The sequence below is a fragment of the Scomber scombrus genome, chromosome 8 (assembly GCF_963691925.1).
Source record: "Scomber scombrus chromosome 8, fScoSco1.1, whole genome shotgun sequence".
Classification (NCBI taxonomy): domain Eukaryota; kingdom Metazoa; phylum Chordata; class Actinopteri; order Scombriformes; family Scombridae; genus Scomber; species Scomber scombrus.
The window spans coordinates 18,719,208-18,738,109 of NC_084977.1; the positions used below are offsets into that span (position 1 = coordinate 18,719,208).

Below are 18,902 nucleotides of genomic sequence, written 5' to 3' on the forward strand. Positions count from 1 at the left end.
GACTCACAGACAATTAATTTCCAAAAATCTGAGTTAGGCAGGTTTGGTACACAGAGAGTCAGTCAGAAGACGCAAACACAACATAAAGGACAAGGCAGAGGATAAGTCAAAAATCAGATCAAAAATTGACAAACTAACTCATGGAGTCTATCACTAGGAGTACAAAGGCTGGAACACATGCAACAAAGGGCTAAGATGATCTGGCACAGGGAGCAGAGAGCACACAGACTAAATACACAAGGTGAAGAAGGACAGTTAAACACAGGTGGATGACATTAGGGAATAATGGCGGTGACAGGAGAGGGTAACACACAAGGGCAGGAAGTGGATCTGAAAGGAGAGGAGGGTTAGACATCAAAGTAAAAAAGGAAGCGCAGAACTGAATAATGGGAAAAAACTAAAACATGGCCTTAAGACAGGGCGACACATGACAGCTTGAGCTCAAAACAACATTTCACAACAGAATGGAGCATCTCGATCGTACTTTTCATCGCTGATTCTGCTCCAGTACTCAACTGAAAATACAAGAGTGTATTTGTGCAGTAGGCTAACATACGACAAAGGGTTCAACAAACTTGTCTGAAACTGACAATCTCATTAAATAGTCAAGTCAATGTTGTTATATAACCAATATCACAAATTTGCCTCAAGGAGTCTTACAGTCTGCACAGGATACAACAACCCTCAGATTCTGATAAGGTAAAACCTTCAGCAGGGAAAGAACATGCTATTGAAGCACGTTATTAATGTTGTTTATACCCAAAATTACTTACAGTAGTATAAGTTCATACAGTTTTATGTGGGACCCCACTTGGAAACATGGCCCCAACCCCAGCACTGTCTTACGTCAGCTCCTTTCTCTGCTGTTTAGTGAGAGACAAAAGAACTACCGAGGGGTTTCGCTCTGTCCTGAGGGAATGTTACAGTAATTTGAAATGTTCTTTGATAGACTTTAACAGTTCTTCTATAAAGTTTTACTAGGGACTTCTAATTTGCATTTGACCTTTTAAAGTCTTCAGCTGTCTCAGGGTTTATATGTTCAGTCCTGGTTGCAAGGGAGAAAAGAGTGAGTTTCTCAACACCCTTTAACTGTTCCAGATCTACAGGTTGATAATTTCTGATCTTGGTGCACAAATAAAAACACATATGGATTTTAAGTATAGATATGTTTGGTATGTATATGAGTGATGCATAATACCTGAAGGGAAATAAAAGAAAGACATATCATTATTAATAATTTGTGTCTTGTAGGAACTTGTGCCTTTTGCAGTTAGGATAAAACTGTTTTAACTTTGAAAGCGCACACATAGCAAATTGCAGATCAGTGTGCGCTTCAGTACAAGACCTTCAAAATTTAACTGTTCTTCATCACTACGAGAAAGCCAAAACATGCACTAGAATTCCTGCATTCAACATGCCACTGTAAGTATTTGATTGAGTATGACTGTGTTATTTTCCACCTCTGCTGCTTTAGTGTCTGGATTGCAACCATCAACATTTATCATGATCAAACAGTAACTGATGCAAAAAGGATCATATGGCTATTTTTGTAAGTTTTAGCTCCTTGGCTTTTCAAATAAATGTTTTAAATCATCAAAACTCTACGACTGCATAACGTAGCACTGAGGGAAAAAGATACTACACGGAAATAGAATCGGTGATTGGATATTTGTAACCAGGAGAAAATGGGAGGTAGCATGATTTCACTTTTCTGTCATGATTTCTGAATATTCAGACTACATCAACTGTAAAATTGTAACCGAAATTTCACAATCGGCACCCCATAACCTTTAAGCTTACTCCACGCAACAAATAAATGCATCAGTTTCACTACAGAGGGTATAGAGGGAGCTAGAGATGTACAAGTGTTTTAAGACTTTTTGGAGCAGGTGAGTATGACAGCGTTTGGGACAGAGGACAATATACTTATTTCTACTTAAATATATATGTTCTGCAGCCCTGATTCAGCAGTAATAAAGCTTTAAATACAGGCTGGGCTGCTCGGTTCAGGCAGTTCATGTGACCACACAAGTGGTTGTTTGTGTCATCACGTGGATATGTTTACGTCTGGAGTCACGTCCGGAACAGAATGATTGACAGCCAGCTCGTCCAATCATGAGCTGAGTCTGCATGTGGCGGAAGTTTGCGCTCCCGCATCATGAAGGAGAGAAGAAGCTAGCGGAGCGGATTATTATACTATACTCTCTGACAGACCGTTCAAACGGCATGAAGTCCACGCAAAATCTCTGCTGTTGCACATATTCCTTCACTCGACACACAGTAAAGGAAGGCGATGTCATTGTCAGCAGCTAAATCGCCGGATAAGATAGACCTCCAGGCAGAAATAAAGGTAAACACCCGCGACACACCACCTAGCTGCCTGTGTTAGCAGCACCATGCTAGCGCGGCTGCAAACTGATTTATTTATGTGTCCTGCTACACCCTAAAAACTGTAGTTATTTGACAGCACTTTTCAGTATCACTTGAGTTATTATTGATGTCGTTTTGCTGGTTTGTATCCGCAGGCTAACGTGTCAGTGAGATTTAGTGTCATAAAGTTAACGGTGATGTGTGATTTATGGTTTAATTACTGTGTATTGCTGATCCTATGCTTTGTCATTTTCCTGTTTTAACCTCTGATCACAGTGTTCAGTAAAACTGGGAAGCTCGCAATGACCACACATTGTTTCTTTCTCAATAAATGTCATTTGATGTTTAGTCACCATCGGCCCACATTTGCCATGAGCACACTTCCCCTCAGTGTCACCCAATCTCAGTTTAATATGTCTTTGACTTTAGTATGTCTTTGGCTGACTGCTACACAGGTTTGACCTCTCATATAATGATAGTTTTTTTGTGTGTTTTTTTTAAACACTGGTTAACCCTGGTTGTCAATATTGGGATAAAGTTGTCGTAGATATTGTGATATTCATTTTTTTTTTTACAATATTGCACCCATTGCTACAGTAGTTTGCATCTTTTTTATGGGTAGATAAATGGAGACACACTAATAGACCTATGTCTGAATGTTACCTCATGGGAAGTACTCGAGGTGCTCAGTTTCTAAGGCTGTGTTTGTAAGAAGTGGCAGCAGTAGTGGTATTAGTAGGACAGTAGGGATGGAAAGTTACCTAACAAAGCCCCATTTTTCACAGATGTGATTAGGGCTTGTAATTGAACCTCAATACTTAAAGTAACAATTGCATTTTGAAGACCAGGCAGATAACGTAGGTGCGAATTCTTTAAAATACCTTTAAATTGGTAATATTTAGAAAGAGGGTGCAGGATATATCAGTAAAGTTGTCAGTTTTGGCAACAGCTGGTTCATATAATAGATCAAGATCAGTATTACAATGATTTGTTATGTGAATGAGTGATTTGTTAATTACTAGTATATAGTTGCCTATTTTTAATTATTTCAGTTATAAAAGGGCATCTTTTTCTTAATGTGACAATTATTGTTTGAATGAATACAGTTCGAACTTGCTCTAAATCCTCCCTGAAGATTGAAGGGATTTGTAAAACCACGCTCTCATTTGAGGAAACACATCTTGTAGGAAAACTTTCCAATGGTGCTTCTGCTTTCAGTAAAAATTAAAGAACAATGTGCTTGAAATAGTTCTGTTAAAAGCCAAATAGATATGCTTTCTTCATTTGAGTAATTCATCGATTGTACATAAATGTAGTAAAGCTGTTTTCAGATTTCTGCATCTCTGTTACAGTAAAATAGGTAAATTCCACTTATGTAAAGTGAACATGTGGCAGCTTTGAAATAAAATACACACATTAACATTAACTGGAATAATCTTGGTTGTGATTTGTCATTGGATATTAGAAAAACTTTAAATGTTGTGCATCTCTTTATTAAGGAGATAACTAACCGACTCGCATCTGTAGATACTTCTGCCCCTTCTTGCAAACCTGTTACGTATAGATTTCCTTTGAATAAAAAAATAATGAATAAATGTCAATAATACTTAAATACTACTTTCTTACTTTGCAGCTTGTCAACAGTTTATTGGTCTAAAGCCTTGCAAGCCTTTAGCTGTTGTTTTCTCCTGACCTGATCACATGCTGCCTTCACTTCATGAGATTGTACCCCTCATGTTAGGCGATGTTAGGCCCACAGCAGCTCTCTTCAATCTGTGTGTGGCAAGTGGCTGGCTAAGAAACAGAAAAGACACATACAGGACCTAACAGCAAGGTAGTGCTGACATTGATAAAAAGGGAGAAGCCTAGTGATAGATTACTCAAAGGACAAATCTATCAAGCGTTTATTTGTTCATTTCTCTGAAGAGTCTGTGTTGCTCTTGTTGTGTTTTTTTCTTTCATTGGAAAGTCAAAATCAGTATTCAGGAGAAAGAAAATACTTAGTCCAGAATACACACACCCTACTTCACAGTTCTCCTCAGATACTCTCTATAACTTGTTTAAAAGTGGGGAGCTGAATGCTTGTTGAGGTGTTCAGGCTTCTCTTAAACTGTGCAGACTAGTCAGCTGCCACAAGTTCCTCTTTGTTGCAGAAGACTGAGTTCAGTTTTGAAATTTAGGTTGCGTGTGTTCTCCAAATGTGTTCTGCAAGCTGAAATTCAACTTCACACCAACCTTCAGAGGGTGTAAACACGCGGATTGAGATAATTGACAGACCAGACGATAGGATTCGAACAGAGTGAGGTTTAGACGGCGAGCCGCTGCGGCGATCGGCATGAGTCAAACATCTGAAAAAAGCATCACACCGTCCACCGAGGTGACGGCTCAACCCCAGTAGAGCTAATCTGTTTGACAAAACTAGTGCTTGGAGCCAAAAATAGAAGCGTTTTTCTCTTAACGAGCCAATAAGCAGACACTCAACCAACATAGAAATCTGCATATGAAAGTTTTTATTGTAGCGCACCGTAAACTTGGGTCTGCTTGTGGAAAAAAAGGCAGCGGCTAATTTTCCTATAATTACACTGCTAGTAGAGAAATCCAAAATCCTAATGTACACCAACTGTAAACTAGCTTACCGCAGGTTAAACTAATATGATAGAGCTTGTGATAAACTATGTGTTCCTGGTTTTATCTGCTTTTTTTTTGGTAAGATTTGTAAACATTTTAATAGTGGATGTTTTCATGACGTGAGTGAAGAATAGGTGCCTCTTATATAAACTTGACAATCTAATTAGTGGAGATGTGTACACTTAAATCAACATGAGTAAAGGTTTCACGTATGCACAAACACTTGTGTCTTTTCTAGGTGTGACGACAGCAGGCAGTGTTCAGGGGTTTTGCTGCAGGCCAGCGTGTGTGGTTGTGTGTGTGTGTTTACTTGTGTATGTTTATGAGTGAGTGGCACAGCAGCTGAGGGTTGTAACGTGATGCCAAGATGCTGCTGTCCCTGGGAATGCTGATGCTGTCGGCCACGCAGATCTACACCATCTTCACCGTCCAGCTCTTTGCTTTCCTCAATCTGCTGCCTGTGGAAGCCGACATCGCTGCCGTGAGTAACTCTTATTACAAATGCTTGTAATAGACTGTAATAAAACAGTGTAATACTGTTATTCCACCAATGGGATGTTGCTCAGCAAGAACAAGTATTCGTTAAGCATGACATGCATGTGTTTTGCGATGTGAATTAAAAAAAAAAAATCACTTCAATCAACTTTTATGATTAAATTTGTCACTTAATTAAATGAAGATACTGCCCATTAATTTTGATGATGCACTGGTCTTCATGAAATATCTAAAAATGAAAAGTAATTCAAATTAATTTCCCATCTTTCAGTACACGTTTGACAACAAAACAGAGAACTTTGATGATCTTCCTGCACGATTTGGTTACCGGCTGCCTAGTGATGGACTGAAGGTGAGTGCAGAAGGCTCAGTTGTTGGACTGGCTTATAAACTGAGCTGGTTTGTTAACTTCTGTGTGATTGGCAAGTCCCTACAAATCACCAGGTTTTTTATGAAATTTGGTTCAGTTGTTTTCTGGTAGGTTTCCACTAGACAGCTCCTCTGAATTAATAAAAAAAAAGAAGATTTTTTTTGGTATAGACGCCTTTATTTGACAGTAGAGAGACAGGAAATTACGGGAGAGAGAGGGGGGGGGCTGACATGCAGAAAGGTCCGCCGGCTGGGAATCGAACCGGGGTCTGCTGCGTATATGGCATGCGCTCTTAACCACTCTACCACCTGCGCGCCCCATCTCTGAAAACATGAAAGTGAAAGAGAGTGGGTAACCAGGGAGCAGATATTCCTGGCTGAGTGTTTTTTTGTGTCGAGGGAAAAATGATTTACAGTTTGTGCTAGAAAGTGAACAAAATAAAGATGAACTTTTTTTTTTTACAGTTGAAATAAGCAGAAAATTAGAAAAAGGATGGAAAACAAAAAAAATGAGTGTTGAATGTGGTCATTGTTTTTACAACTTGCAAGCTAAATAAAGGTACAATCTGTATCACGTGAGAATAAAAAAGAAAGGACTGGAGCCTGATTTTATTACCTAATACATTTGCAACACTGGACAGCTGCATTTTAAATGTTCATATGCTGGTAAAACAAAATATTTGTCATGGGCTACAGTTTTTAATTGTAATCAGCTGAGAAACATACAAAATGCCTTTTCTAATTAAGTCAAACTCTTGGTTTGTGAGTCTGTGTCGTTGCAGCAGCCAGCTACACATCAGAACTACAAAAGAGCGCACGTTGTAGAAAAGACCTCAGAGGGCAAGTAAATTACACTTTGAAGCAGCTTCGTTAACATGCCGTCAAAATTTCTCCCCAGCATTGCTGCTGAGGATTGTAATGATGTGTGTTGTTGAGAAGTTTCTGTATGCCCACACACACTGGTTGATCCACAAAGCTCACAAACAGTAGGGATGATTCACGTCTGCTATCTAAGCTGGCCATTGTGGCGTTTCTCAGTCAAGAGCCGAGTTGTTGTTGCACAAAGGCTTTTGGCACACAGAGGCTCGCTGATGGCGAAATACTTTGTGCCTTGTTTTGTGTTTGTGTGTATGTGCAGGCTGTGTACACTCATAATTACTGGCACTTGTCTGGATTTAAGGATGCTATGTTTAACATCAGGACAGTATTATGCCAGTCTGACCACTAATTTTGGCACTGTCAGATGTATCAGATGTGACCTCATGGTATATTTTAGGAATTGATGCACTGGTTGAGATTATTGTAATTGTTAGTGTTTGTCTCACACTGTAAAATTTGAAGATGACTTTAAAGGGTGAACACACCCTTTCTTTGGTTGAGAAAAATGTTCTAACATCTTGCATTTTCCACTTTTTGAACATGACTTGGGTTGAGGTTGGCCACTTCTTCAGCATGTCAATGTCGGTTTAAGGAACAACAGAAAACTATGGATGCATGTGTCCCTAAAAGGGGTACTGTCATTTTAAGTGATCTAAACCTCGGTCATCCACTGTGCAAGTAATTTAATAATGATTACAGGACTTAGTTGTTGACTGATAAACTGCTAGGATGCTCTGTCTAATCACTGTGGTGAGACAAAAAAAACAGTAGCGTCACATTCTGAGTATATTACATGTACAGTATATTTTTTTAGGCCTCTTGTGAGTAACGTGTCACCTCAGTTCAGACAAACAGCAGGGATTATGGCATATAGTCATGTTACTTTATGTGAGTGAGTGTGTAGTGTAGTCTTATGTCAGATTATGTGTTATGAAAGCTGAGAAAAGGCTTAGTCTCTCTGTCTTCAGTTCACATCTAATCTCTGTGTCTATATTGTTCACCTCTGCTTTCCCTGCTGCTGTCTAGCTGTGTGCCGTGCAGGCAGACATGCTGCCCTACTCCCTGAGGGCCAAACTCAATCCATACAGCACATCTCCCTCACTTGGCCCATGTCTGTGTCTGGTCGGCAGCTAGTTGTTTGAGACAGCCGCTCTGATTTGTAGTTGCGATAAGCAAGTTTTTCATGTAAAATATCATCACAAATTATGGCTTCAATTGAGAATGACTTTGCATCTTCCAAACTGGAGATGCTGAAGGTTTGCTTTGTTGGTCAAACTTAATAATAATATCGTTTGGGTGTCAGGTTATGGTCACAAAATTTTAGGAAAAGTTAAAAATTAAAAATTGTGACTATCTTACTCTTAGATTTCTGTTGAATAAAGGTATCACTTTCTTTCTCCCACCACATCCTTCCCTTTTACCAGCACGATTTGCACCTGCTGTGACTCTCATGAATACATAAATCAGCCACTTTTTAACAAAACGTGTCTCCACTTGTCATTTGCACAATCTTTTCATAAATGAGCATACACGGAAAGAGGCGCACCTTTGCAAAAAATCATGCAAATGCAGTGCAAACTGCGAGACACAAGCCTTAGTGCATCTTAAAGTAGTGATTTCCCAACAAAATCAATATGTAGTAAGTCGTTTCTTAATGTGGAATGTAGGGCTGGGCGATATGGACAAAATCAAATATCACAATATTTTAGACCAAATGCCTCGATATCGATATTACAACAATATTGTAGCGATGACTGCCGATGCTTTCACAAAATATTTACACTATGAAATCTTTGATAAATAATCATCAGTAATGTGGATATAATGAAAAAGTGGGTAAACAAAAAAAACAGGAAAAGACAACTCTGATGACATATCGCGATATTATGATATCCAAAATCTCTGACGATATCTTGTCTCATATCACGAAAACGATATAATTTCAATATATTGCCCAGCATTAGTGGAGTGGTGGCATTTTTTTAGTATTGTGGAGTAAACCCACTTCAAATGTTGCAATACTGCAGCTGTGTAACGCCTGAAGAAACCTCTGGTATCACAAGGCAGCTCAAAACTGTTTGTCTCTTGAGGATTCCCCACAGGGTCCGAGGCTTCAAACAGAGCTTCCCCTGTTTCCACTTACACAACCGGGGCTGTGTACAGAGTTGCTTCAGGGTCTCAAAGCACGGGCACTGCAAGCCTGTGCACATCCACAGTACGCTACAGTTATGCTTCGTTTAATTACTGACGTGTACAGTTTTGTAGTTTGACGTCAGAGATGAACAGGGAGTAAAAATGGAGCATAATTATGCTTTTCCAGTTTGAATTTAAACTAAAAAAAATCACACCAGAAAGTGACTCATGGTGGACAACAAAATGTTTTTGGACATAATTTATGGGAACTTTTGCCTTTATTAGATACTAAAGTTTGAGAGAAAGAGGAATGATGTGCAGAAGAGGCTCTGGGCTACACACAGTGTGGAAGCAGTTCAGGGTTGTGAGATTTTATTTATTTTAACATGGCGCTGGCCAAGAATCAACACCCAGCTTAAAATAACTGTGTTCCCTTTTTTGCAGCCACATTTTGGACAAGGCATTTGGGTTTTAGGCTTTTTGTTTTTACTTTTTTTTTGTGCCCACGTTCAGTTCCACAATTATAGGTTGATGTGTAAACCCAGTTTGGAAGAGATGCTTGAGCTTCCTATGGAAAGTCTTTGTGGTTTTCCTGGTGCAGTTTGAACAGTGGTAAAGTCCCTGAAAATACCCAAGTTTTCCTTCAAAAATATGTGAAAGTAAAAATTAAATATATAAAATAAGATGTCAGGAATAACGAAGAGTGGAGCTATCCTCATATTATTATCGGTTTACAATCACATAAGACAAAGAGCAAATCTTTACAGTGAAGTGAAGCTGGAACTAGAAAATATTTATAATTTTTGCTTGAAAAACATTATCAAAAGATTTGCTGATTACATTTCTGTCGACAAAACGAATTGATTATATGATCAATTATTTAATCTCTAAAATATTCCTTTTTGCATAACATAAAAACCTTTTTGTCCAGACATCACAGAATGGTTTTAGTTGACTTCTACAGTGTTATCACAACGTGTAATACAACTTTCATATATTTTAGACTAGCTTAACGATTTATCTGCTATAGAACCAACAGAATGGCCTTCTTCATTTCAGTTGGTAAATGCCAAATTTTACACACATCTTAATTCACTCAGGCCATAATTGAAGCCTAGACAAAAGAACTTGAATGAAATTGGATGTTTTGTTCATTGGAGAGTTTACTGTGGCAGGAAACACTCGTCCACATGACGCACTGAGCAATGGAGACATCAGGAGTGTGCATATTTGAACCTGCTACCTACGTATATATGAATCATTTTCATGTGGCACGATCTGCCTGTCACCGTGAGGTTTCCCCCTGGCACCACAGTCTAATGACTCAGAATTGTCAGTGTATCCAGATGTGACGGTAGAGTATTTGTGTTATCTCTGGGGTCCACTGGGGTCTTGTCAAAGACCTCTCTTATCCTACATTAGATATCTAGGTATAAATAATGGATGGATGGATGGATGGATGGATGGATGGGTGGATAGTTTCATGTTCTGAACCCTTACAGGCACAGAGAAGGGCTAGAGATACCAATTTGATTTAAAAAAAGATCCCAGGGACCCATATGGGCAAATATATATTATTGATTGTCTATTGAATGGTTCCACTCTCAGTACTTCATAGATGGAGGTAACAGTTGAGTAACAGAGATATTACTACTAATTTATAGTCGGTAAAATTGTTTTTGGATTAAGCTTTACCTCATTTCATCTTGAATCACTGAAAACCCTGCAGGGGTCCCCCAGAGGTCCCTCAACCTTTTTATGCTCCAAATGAGCTGATTCTAGTGGGCAAAAGGTAATTAACAGATGGTGTCAGACAATTTGTCTCCAATGCTATACAAATCCAAGTAATATTATGCAGAATATACAGTGCTGTGAAAAAGTATTTGCCCCCTTACGGATTACCGTAATTACCGGATTATTTTTTTGCACATTTGGCACACTTAAATGTTCCAGATTATCAAACAAATTCTAATATCAGACAAAGATAACCCAAGTAAATACAAAATGCAGTTTTTAGATGATGATTTAATTTATTAAGGGAAAAAAACGATCCAAATCAACCTGGCCCTATGTGAAAAAGTAATTGCCCCCCCCTTGTCAAATCATGAATTAACTGTGATTAACCACATTTTATGGAAAACTGATTTCAATTTCACTAGCCAAACCCAGGCCTGATTACTGCCAGACCTGTAAAATCAAGAAATCACTTAAATAGAACCTGTATGACAACATGTAGTAGGCTAAAAGATCTCAAAAAGCCACACATCATGCCGCGATCTAAAGAAATCCAAGAACAGAGGAGAAACAAAGTAATTGACATCTATCAGTCTTAAAAGGGTTACAAAGCCATTTCTAAGGCTTTGGGACTCCAGCAAACTGTGAGAGCCATTATCCACAAATGGAGAAAACATGGAACAGTTGTGAACCTTCCCAGGAGTGGGCGGCCTACCAAAATTACTCCAAGAGTGCATCGACGACTCATCCAGGAGGTCACAAAAGAACCCAGAACAACATCTAAAGAACTGCAGTTTTGCACTTGCCTCAGCTAAGGTCAGTGTTCATGATTCTACCATAAGAAAGAGACTGGGCAAAAATGGCATCCATGGTAGAGTTCCAAGGCAAAAACCACTGCTGACCAAAAAGAACACAAAGGCTCGTCTCACATTTTCCAAAAAACACCTGGATGATCCCCAAGACTTCTGGGAAAATATTCTGTGGACTGATGAGACAAAAGTGGAACGTTTTGGAAGGTGTGTGTCCCGTTACATCTGGCGCAAAACTAACACAGCATTTGATACAAAGAACATCATACCAACAGTCAAACATGGTGGTGGTAGTGTGATGGTCTGGGGCTGCTTTGCTGCTTCAGGGCCTGGACCACTTGCTGTGATTGATGGAACCATGAATTCTGCTCTCTATCAAAAAATCCTAGAGGAGAATGTCCGGCCATCAGTTCATGACTTGAAGCTCAAGCACACTTGGGTTATGCAGCAGGACAATGATCCGAAGCACACCAGCAAGTCCACCTCTGAATGCCTAAAAAAAAAACAAAATTAAGGTTTTGGAGTGGCCTAGTCAAAGTCCAGACCTGAATCCAATCGAGATGCTGTGGCATGACCTTAAACGGGCCGTTAATGCTCGAAAACCCTCCAATGTGGCTGAATTAAAGCAGTTCTGCAAAGAAGAATGGGCCAAAATTCCTCCACAGCGATGTGAAAGACTCATTGCTAGTTATCGCAAACGCTTGATTGCAGTTGTTGCAGCAAAGGCTGGCACAACCAGTTATTAAGTTAAGGGGGCAATTACTTTTTCACATTGTTGATATAGGTTTTGAATAATTCTTTACTTTCAATAAATGGAATGATCATTTAAAAGCTGCCTTTTATGTTCACTCTCATTGTCTTTTTCTTAAATTAAAGTTTCTTTGATGATCTGAAACATGTAAGTGTGACAAAAAAGTAAAAACAGAAGAAATTCGGTAGGGGGCAAATACTTTTTCACAGCACTGTACATGAGAAGTGAAGACAAACACTCAGATGCACGTCCGTCATAAAGATAAAGGACTTATGTTGTTTCCTAATGCACGTGCATGAGTCATTTTTTCTTGTGTCTGCTTCTGGTCAATTTATGGTAATGACCTGCACGTACATTTTATGAACTCGTCATAACTGCTTCTCTGCAAATAGTAATGATTTCTGTTCCCGTGAGTGTGCAGGTGACTTGGTGTTCGTTCATAGTACTGAAAATGAATCTGTGTATAATTTATTCACTCTGTCTTTCTCTGGAGTTAATGATGAAGTCTCAGACTTAACTTGCTCACTTTCCCCACCTACATTTTCACTGCTAGTGACCCAGAAACAAACCCACTTTTCTTTTCTTTTTTTTTTTTTACATTTAGACCGCAGCCGCCCCAGTTCGCTGGCATTCCTATCCAGGTTGAGTGCAGTAATGGGATAAGCTTCAGTAAGAATGTTAAGGGTTTTTTGTAATTATGGAATAATAATGTAATGATAAAAGGTGCAAGATATACAGATAAAAGCAGGCCTGCTTGTCTTTGAGCAAGCTTTATATTATAACGTCACATGCTTCCTGTTTGAAGCAGTTGAGACAGGTTAAAATGGGGAATTTGAACATCGATGAGTTTGAGTGTGGAGTCACACAGGCTTTAATCTGCTTACAGGAAGCCCCAGTCAGGCTAGAGCAAGTTATTAATTCCTGTGGGTTTTTTTTGTTTTTTGCTTTTCTGAACCCAGCAGCCAAATCTACAAACAAGCCCTATAGAGAGATTTTTACTGACAGGATTAAATGTGATTACTGCAATAATTTGGAGAAGTCCACCAGAGAAATCCCCCTTTTCTCCCTCTCGAATTCTGCGACCACAGAAAATCTCTCTGAGTTTGAATGAGTTCATATGTCTGTGAACACCTCCGCATGACGACAGGTTCAAGTCTGAACAATAACAAATCTTTCCTGAACATTAAAGAATGTGTTCTGCTGGATGGTTATCAGCTGATTAAGACAGTTTTACACTGGAGGTTTTGGGTTTCCATCCCACACTTTAGTTCCTTTTACTGCAATTACACGTACTTATAATATCGTAAGTTACTTTTGATGGAAGAATCATGTTTCTATCTGCTCATATGGTCTTTTCTCTCTCTTTAACTGTGTAAGTTAAAGTGCTTCTCCATTTCAGTGTCACATGCTAGATGAGTGATTTGACCTCATTTGCTGTTCTTCTCGACTTTGACACTGTGACATAAAGTGCCGAGGACTAATGCAATAGTGGGAATTTCATTTGGTATTGTTATAACACAGAAAATTAGCCTGAAGGTGATTTTTGGTTTTTCAGTCATTGTCATTTTTTCTTTAAAGCACAGTGTGCTGTCGTGCTTTGTCCTTTTGTTCTTTGTGATGTTGTTTTTGATAAACTAACAGCTTCCATAGAGACATGAATCCTTCCCAGCACATAGAGACAACATGAACTCATATTCACTGTAAAGGGGGAACTACAGGATAATGAACAGAAAATATTGTTATATAATAAGGCTCCATGTCACAGTTTGCATTCGTAGCTCAGAGTCTGGCAGCATAGAGGAAGTATATATTATATTAGTTTGTAGTGCAGGGTGAGATGGATGAGTCGATTAATGGATCAGATGCCACTAAATTAATCTCCAACTATTTTGATAATCTATTAATTGTTTTGAGTTTTTTTTAATGGAAAAATGTAAAAAATAAAATTCTGATTTCAGCTTTTTAACGTGAATATTTTCTGCTTTCTTTAACTTTCTGTGATAGTAAACGGATCATGTTTGGGTTGTGGAATGTTGGTCGGGACAAAGGACATGTGAGGACGTCATCTTTGGGAAACAGTGATCCACTTCCTGACATTTTATAGACCAAACAACTAATTGATTAATTTAGAACATGAAAGACAGATTAATTGATAATGAAAATAGTAATTAGCTGTAGTCTTGTGGTGTCGCACAGACAGCATTTCATAATTTTCTTTCAGGCCACGTTTTCAGGACCCCCCCCCCCCCCCCCCCCCCCCCCTTCTCCTTCCTCAGTTATTTCCTGTTTTCCACCCCGCTCTCGTCTCCGCATTCTCTCTCTCTCTCTCTCACTCTGCAGTACTGGCAGGTGTTTGTCTTGTAGATCCTTTCGTGTCCGACAGAGGGCACTCTTGTCTCTGCTTTCAGTAGAGTCAGTAGAAATGTGAGGCAGTGGCACAGTGATGTCATTGAGCAGTAAAAAGCAGGACTGCACTGGAGGAGGCACCCAGAGGTGATGACGGCGGGGGTTGGCGGGTGATCCCTCACATCCTTCTCCTTCCTGATGCATGATTTAGAAGATACACCTGATCCTTGAACTTTTTAACCTTTCACATGCCAAGTGTTGAACTACAACCAGGCAGTGCATTCAGTCAGCAACTTTGTCTCCCCTGTTGTGGAGCCGCAGTGTGTCCCGACAAATACGATGTGTCACTGTGGTCATTTTCCATATGTGGAAAGTCAGTGTGGCAGTCAATAAGACACAAATCAGCTTGCTGCTAGTTGACACCAGCTGTGTGTGTGTGTTTGCGTGTATGAGGGACAGAAAGTGCTGACTCTCCTTGATATACAGGCTGGGTTTTCAAAGCGTTGGCTTTAAGAGAAAGAGAAAGAGAGAGAGAGAGAGCGAGAGAGAGAGAGGGAGCTGAACGGTCCCAGAGTCCCACAGCAGTCCGCACTTCCTGTCTACCATCCTGACACACACACACACACACACACACACACATACACACACACACACACACACACACACACACACACACACACACACACACACACACACACACACACACACACACACACACACACAGTGGTGTTAGTTACACTTGAATATGAGCACCAGCAGCAGTTCAGAAATATATATCGTATCAAGTCCCTCCCTCCTCATCTCTTGTCTCCTCTCTTTTCTTCATCTCTTCATCATTTCTCTGCACTGGTTATTCGCTCCTTCTCTTTTCCCGCCCTGTGTCTTTTTCTCTTTGCCTTTCTATTTTTGTCTCACTCATCAATAGTTTTGCTATTTTGTCTGTTTCCAGTGGGTCTCTAAATTGTCTTTGCCTCCATATTTGTGTCTTTTTGCAGTTTCCACTCTTGTTCTGTTTCCCTTTATCACTCTGTCAGCCTCTCTAACTCTTTCTCCCTCTTCTCACTATCTCTTTCATCAGTCACTTCAAAAGCTGTTGGAAATGGGACTTAGACAGGAAGTTAGAGGGAGAGATGGAGAGGGAGAGAGAGGAAGGGCCCGACACACTGAGAACAACAGCATCTTTGAACGCTATTAGACTCTGTAATACATGCAAATACAAAAGCAACATATGCACTTGCGTAGTCATAAACACAGGGAGGGATACACACACAAACACATAGTTTCTCGTGTCAGTAATATAACTAATTCCAGTGGAAAACTATTAATTATGCATGAATTACCATGTTAAATTTATGTTTGATTTGTCAGTGTTACATTTGAAGGCCCAGCACTACTCCCCTTTCAGCATCTTGTTCTTGTTTTTTTGTTGTTGTTTTTCCATCTGTGGTTGTGATGGGTGTTGTTAAATTGGGAGCAGCAGTCTAAAGGTTGAACAAAGATTATGCTGCTCTCAGATTCTGGGTCAGGAAACTGAACTAGTTAAAAAAAAATCCTGATTACAGGTTAAAGAAACATTTAAGTCATTAATTGCCTCTGGAAAACAGATGATCCACTCTGTAAAAGTCTTTTAGTTTGTCAATCAAAGACTTCGGTTTGTTCTTCGTACAAGTAGTAAAATACATGTGACCTGTTAGATAGAAGCGTTGGATGTATTATTTTAGAAAATGACTCCTCGGTTGTTCTCTTAAAATGTGCCGTGAGTTAGATGCATGTCACCACACCACAAACATGATTGTTTCATCTCATGTCTGATGATGTCATCCCCGCAGGGTTTCCTGATTGGCGCACGACCGGAAAATGCGTGTGAGCCCATCGAGCCCCCTCCAAGGGACAACCTGACAGGCGCCTTCATCGTCCTCATCAAGCGCTTTGAGTGCAACTTTGACATCAAGGTACAGTGATTCACACTGTTTGGTGTGTTTGTCCGTCTGTGAATTAAACTGTTTCTCTAGTGTCCTTAATTAATGAAGTAGATCACACCAATCTCATCTCTAGTATCATCTTGTAGTCTTATCCCATCTCAAATCTTCATTTCCCATCTTTTATCTAAGCCTAAGAAGTTTTGGTCTCATGGCTAAAACAGATCTATAACGCTTCAGTGCTCGACAGCAATATGATTATTTTTTATGGAAACTGGAAATGCTGTTTTAGTGCTTTGCAACACCTGCAAGTAATCAAACATAATTTATTTCAGCAGCTGTTAATTTATATGGGAAAACTGCCCAAACTATAACAGTATGTGCGAGGCAGACTGATGTATGTTGCCTCATAAGACACATCAGTACTTTGTGTTTCAGGGTCAGTTTCTCTGACGTTTTAGATCAGCTGGTTGGGACACAAAAACAGGAAGAGGTCATTTCCCTAAACACAATTTCCTGTGTGAGCATCTATCCCATTCCACTGCCTCCGTCTTTTCTTTATCCTCCCACTGCTACTGTGGACATGTGGAGTTCAAGCTCCCTTTGCCTAATAAGTCAGTGAAGCAGCTGAATGGTGGCGAGATCCGATCTCCATTAGTCAAGTGAGGCATCGGGGCCACGTGCAGTGCAGAGAGGGTGGTGAAGTGAGTGTTATGCTGGAGAGGAAGAGATAGATGCCAACAGAGGAAGATGAATGAGAGGTAGAGAAGAATGAAAGTCATGGTTTTGCTGTAAAACTCAGTTAAAGCCCAACTAACCCATGCAAAGACACCCATAGTGATGATAAATGAATCCAGGATTAGAGTTGAACTGGGTCATTGACAGTGGTGCTATTGAGGAAAAGATGACATCATATTTTAATTGCATATAAGTGAAGTTAGTAATAATTCTATACCAGTTTCAGTGTCTCTGCAAGTTTCCCAGTAAAAAATGTAATCCTGAACATGACAAAAATGTTTGGAGTTTTTAATTTAAGGACTCATGACCTTGATGATACATTTCTAGGTCTCTCATATCAAGACATTGGTTATTTAGACTTTTTTAGGATATCCTGAATTGTTGCCAGATACTTGAAGTTTCCCTCGTGATGAGAAAAACCTCAAATGTTTGGTCTGAGCAGTTGATAAATTTGGCAATAGAGATGGCAGCAAGTGAATTACTGAGTTTCATTATTAACACAAACTCTCTGCTGATTCCCAATGATGATTTGTAGCAGAAGTCCAATGATTCAAAGCTAAGTTTCTCCTGTTTATTTAATTTTTGGCTTCAAGTAGAAAAGTAAAATGTCCAAACAGTAGATCTGTCCCTAAACGCATCTCAAATCTCATGTTTTTATTGGATTCAGAGCAAAAAAGAGTGAAGACGAGTAGAAAGGACAGAGAGGGAGGGAGGTAGAGGAGGGAGAAAAGAGAGTGAGAGCAGGTCTGAGGAATGGGGGGAAAGCATGCAGCCTCTTGGCATCTTTCTGTCTACCTCTTTCCATCTCTTCCGTCTCTTAGGGTTTTAAAAAAAACTTTTGTCTTTTTTTCCCCTCTGTAGCTTCTTCTGTTCATTCAATCTCACACTCACTGTCCTTCTCTCTTATTCTATCCATTTTATTTGCCATCTTTCTCAATCTCAATCAGTCTCTCTCTCTCTCTTCCTCTTTTTTTTCTCTCTCTATTGTAACTCTGGAGCAGCCTTACAGCCTTATATGGCCTTACAGCATCACACACCCACACACACACACACACACACACACACACACACACACACACACACACACACACACACACACACACACACACACCGATCTCTCTGATTTATATCTCTCCGATTTGCCATTCAACCTCCTGCTGTGCTTAAAGGAGCAGCTTTGACCTAATAAAGTTTAAGCAGTTGTATTTGTTGCTGAACTCTGGCAGCATTTTAAGTTCAGCACTCATTCTTCAGTTTGTCCCAAAAAAACCCATTCCTCACCCAAAAAAGGTACATTTTTGATATTCAGGTCAAATAAATTTGTTGTTTCTAGTCAAATATTGATGAGAAAATTCCAAAAACATGCACGTTATTAACATCATGAACTAATATTTGGGTGTTTTGGCTGCTGGTTAAACAAACACACGGCTTTGAGGTCTTTAGATAGGAATTTATAATTATTTTCACGTTCCTCCGTGTCTGCTTTAGATGTTTGACTGCTCATTCAAATCAAGGCAAATATTTCCTTTGGTCCCTGTGGGTGATGATTACTTGTCCTCCCACCTCCACTTCATCTGTGCTCCTCTGTGTTTGTTTGTCATCTCTTTGCTTCCGTTTGACATGTGAACATGCTCCTCTCTCACACCATCTGCTCGTATGAGAAAGGTGATTTCAAGGTCAGTTGTTGCGAGGCGACAACTTTGTAACAGACAACTTTTTGAACAAACTGCG

At 39.6% G+C, this 18,902-nt stretch overlaps 1 protein-coding gene across 2 annotated transcripts in view; it reads left to right on the plus strand.

The window, feature by feature from the left end:
* The first annotated feature begins 2,158 nt into the window (after positions 1 to 2,158).
* Positions 2,159 to 18,902, plus strand: part of rnf13 (ring finger protein 13) — a 43,232-nt gene continuing 26,488 nt past the window's right edge. Inside the window, exons 1-4 of one of the 2 annotated variants that reach the window (XM_062423498.1) lie at positions 2,160 to 2,350; positions 5,237 to 5,479; positions 5,765 to 5,845; positions 16,344 to 16,466. In XM_062423498.1, coding sequence (XP_062279482.1) covers positions 5,366 to 5,479; positions 5,765 to 5,845; positions 16,344 to 16,466 — 318 coding nt within the window. In that variant the 5' untranslated portion in view covers positions 2,160 to 2,350; positions 5,237 to 5,365. Of the gene's footprint in view, positions 2,351 to 5,236; positions 5,480 to 5,764; positions 5,846 to 16,343; positions 16,467 to 18,902 lie in introns of both variants that reach the window. The other variant, XM_062423499.1, reaches the window with a different exon arrangement.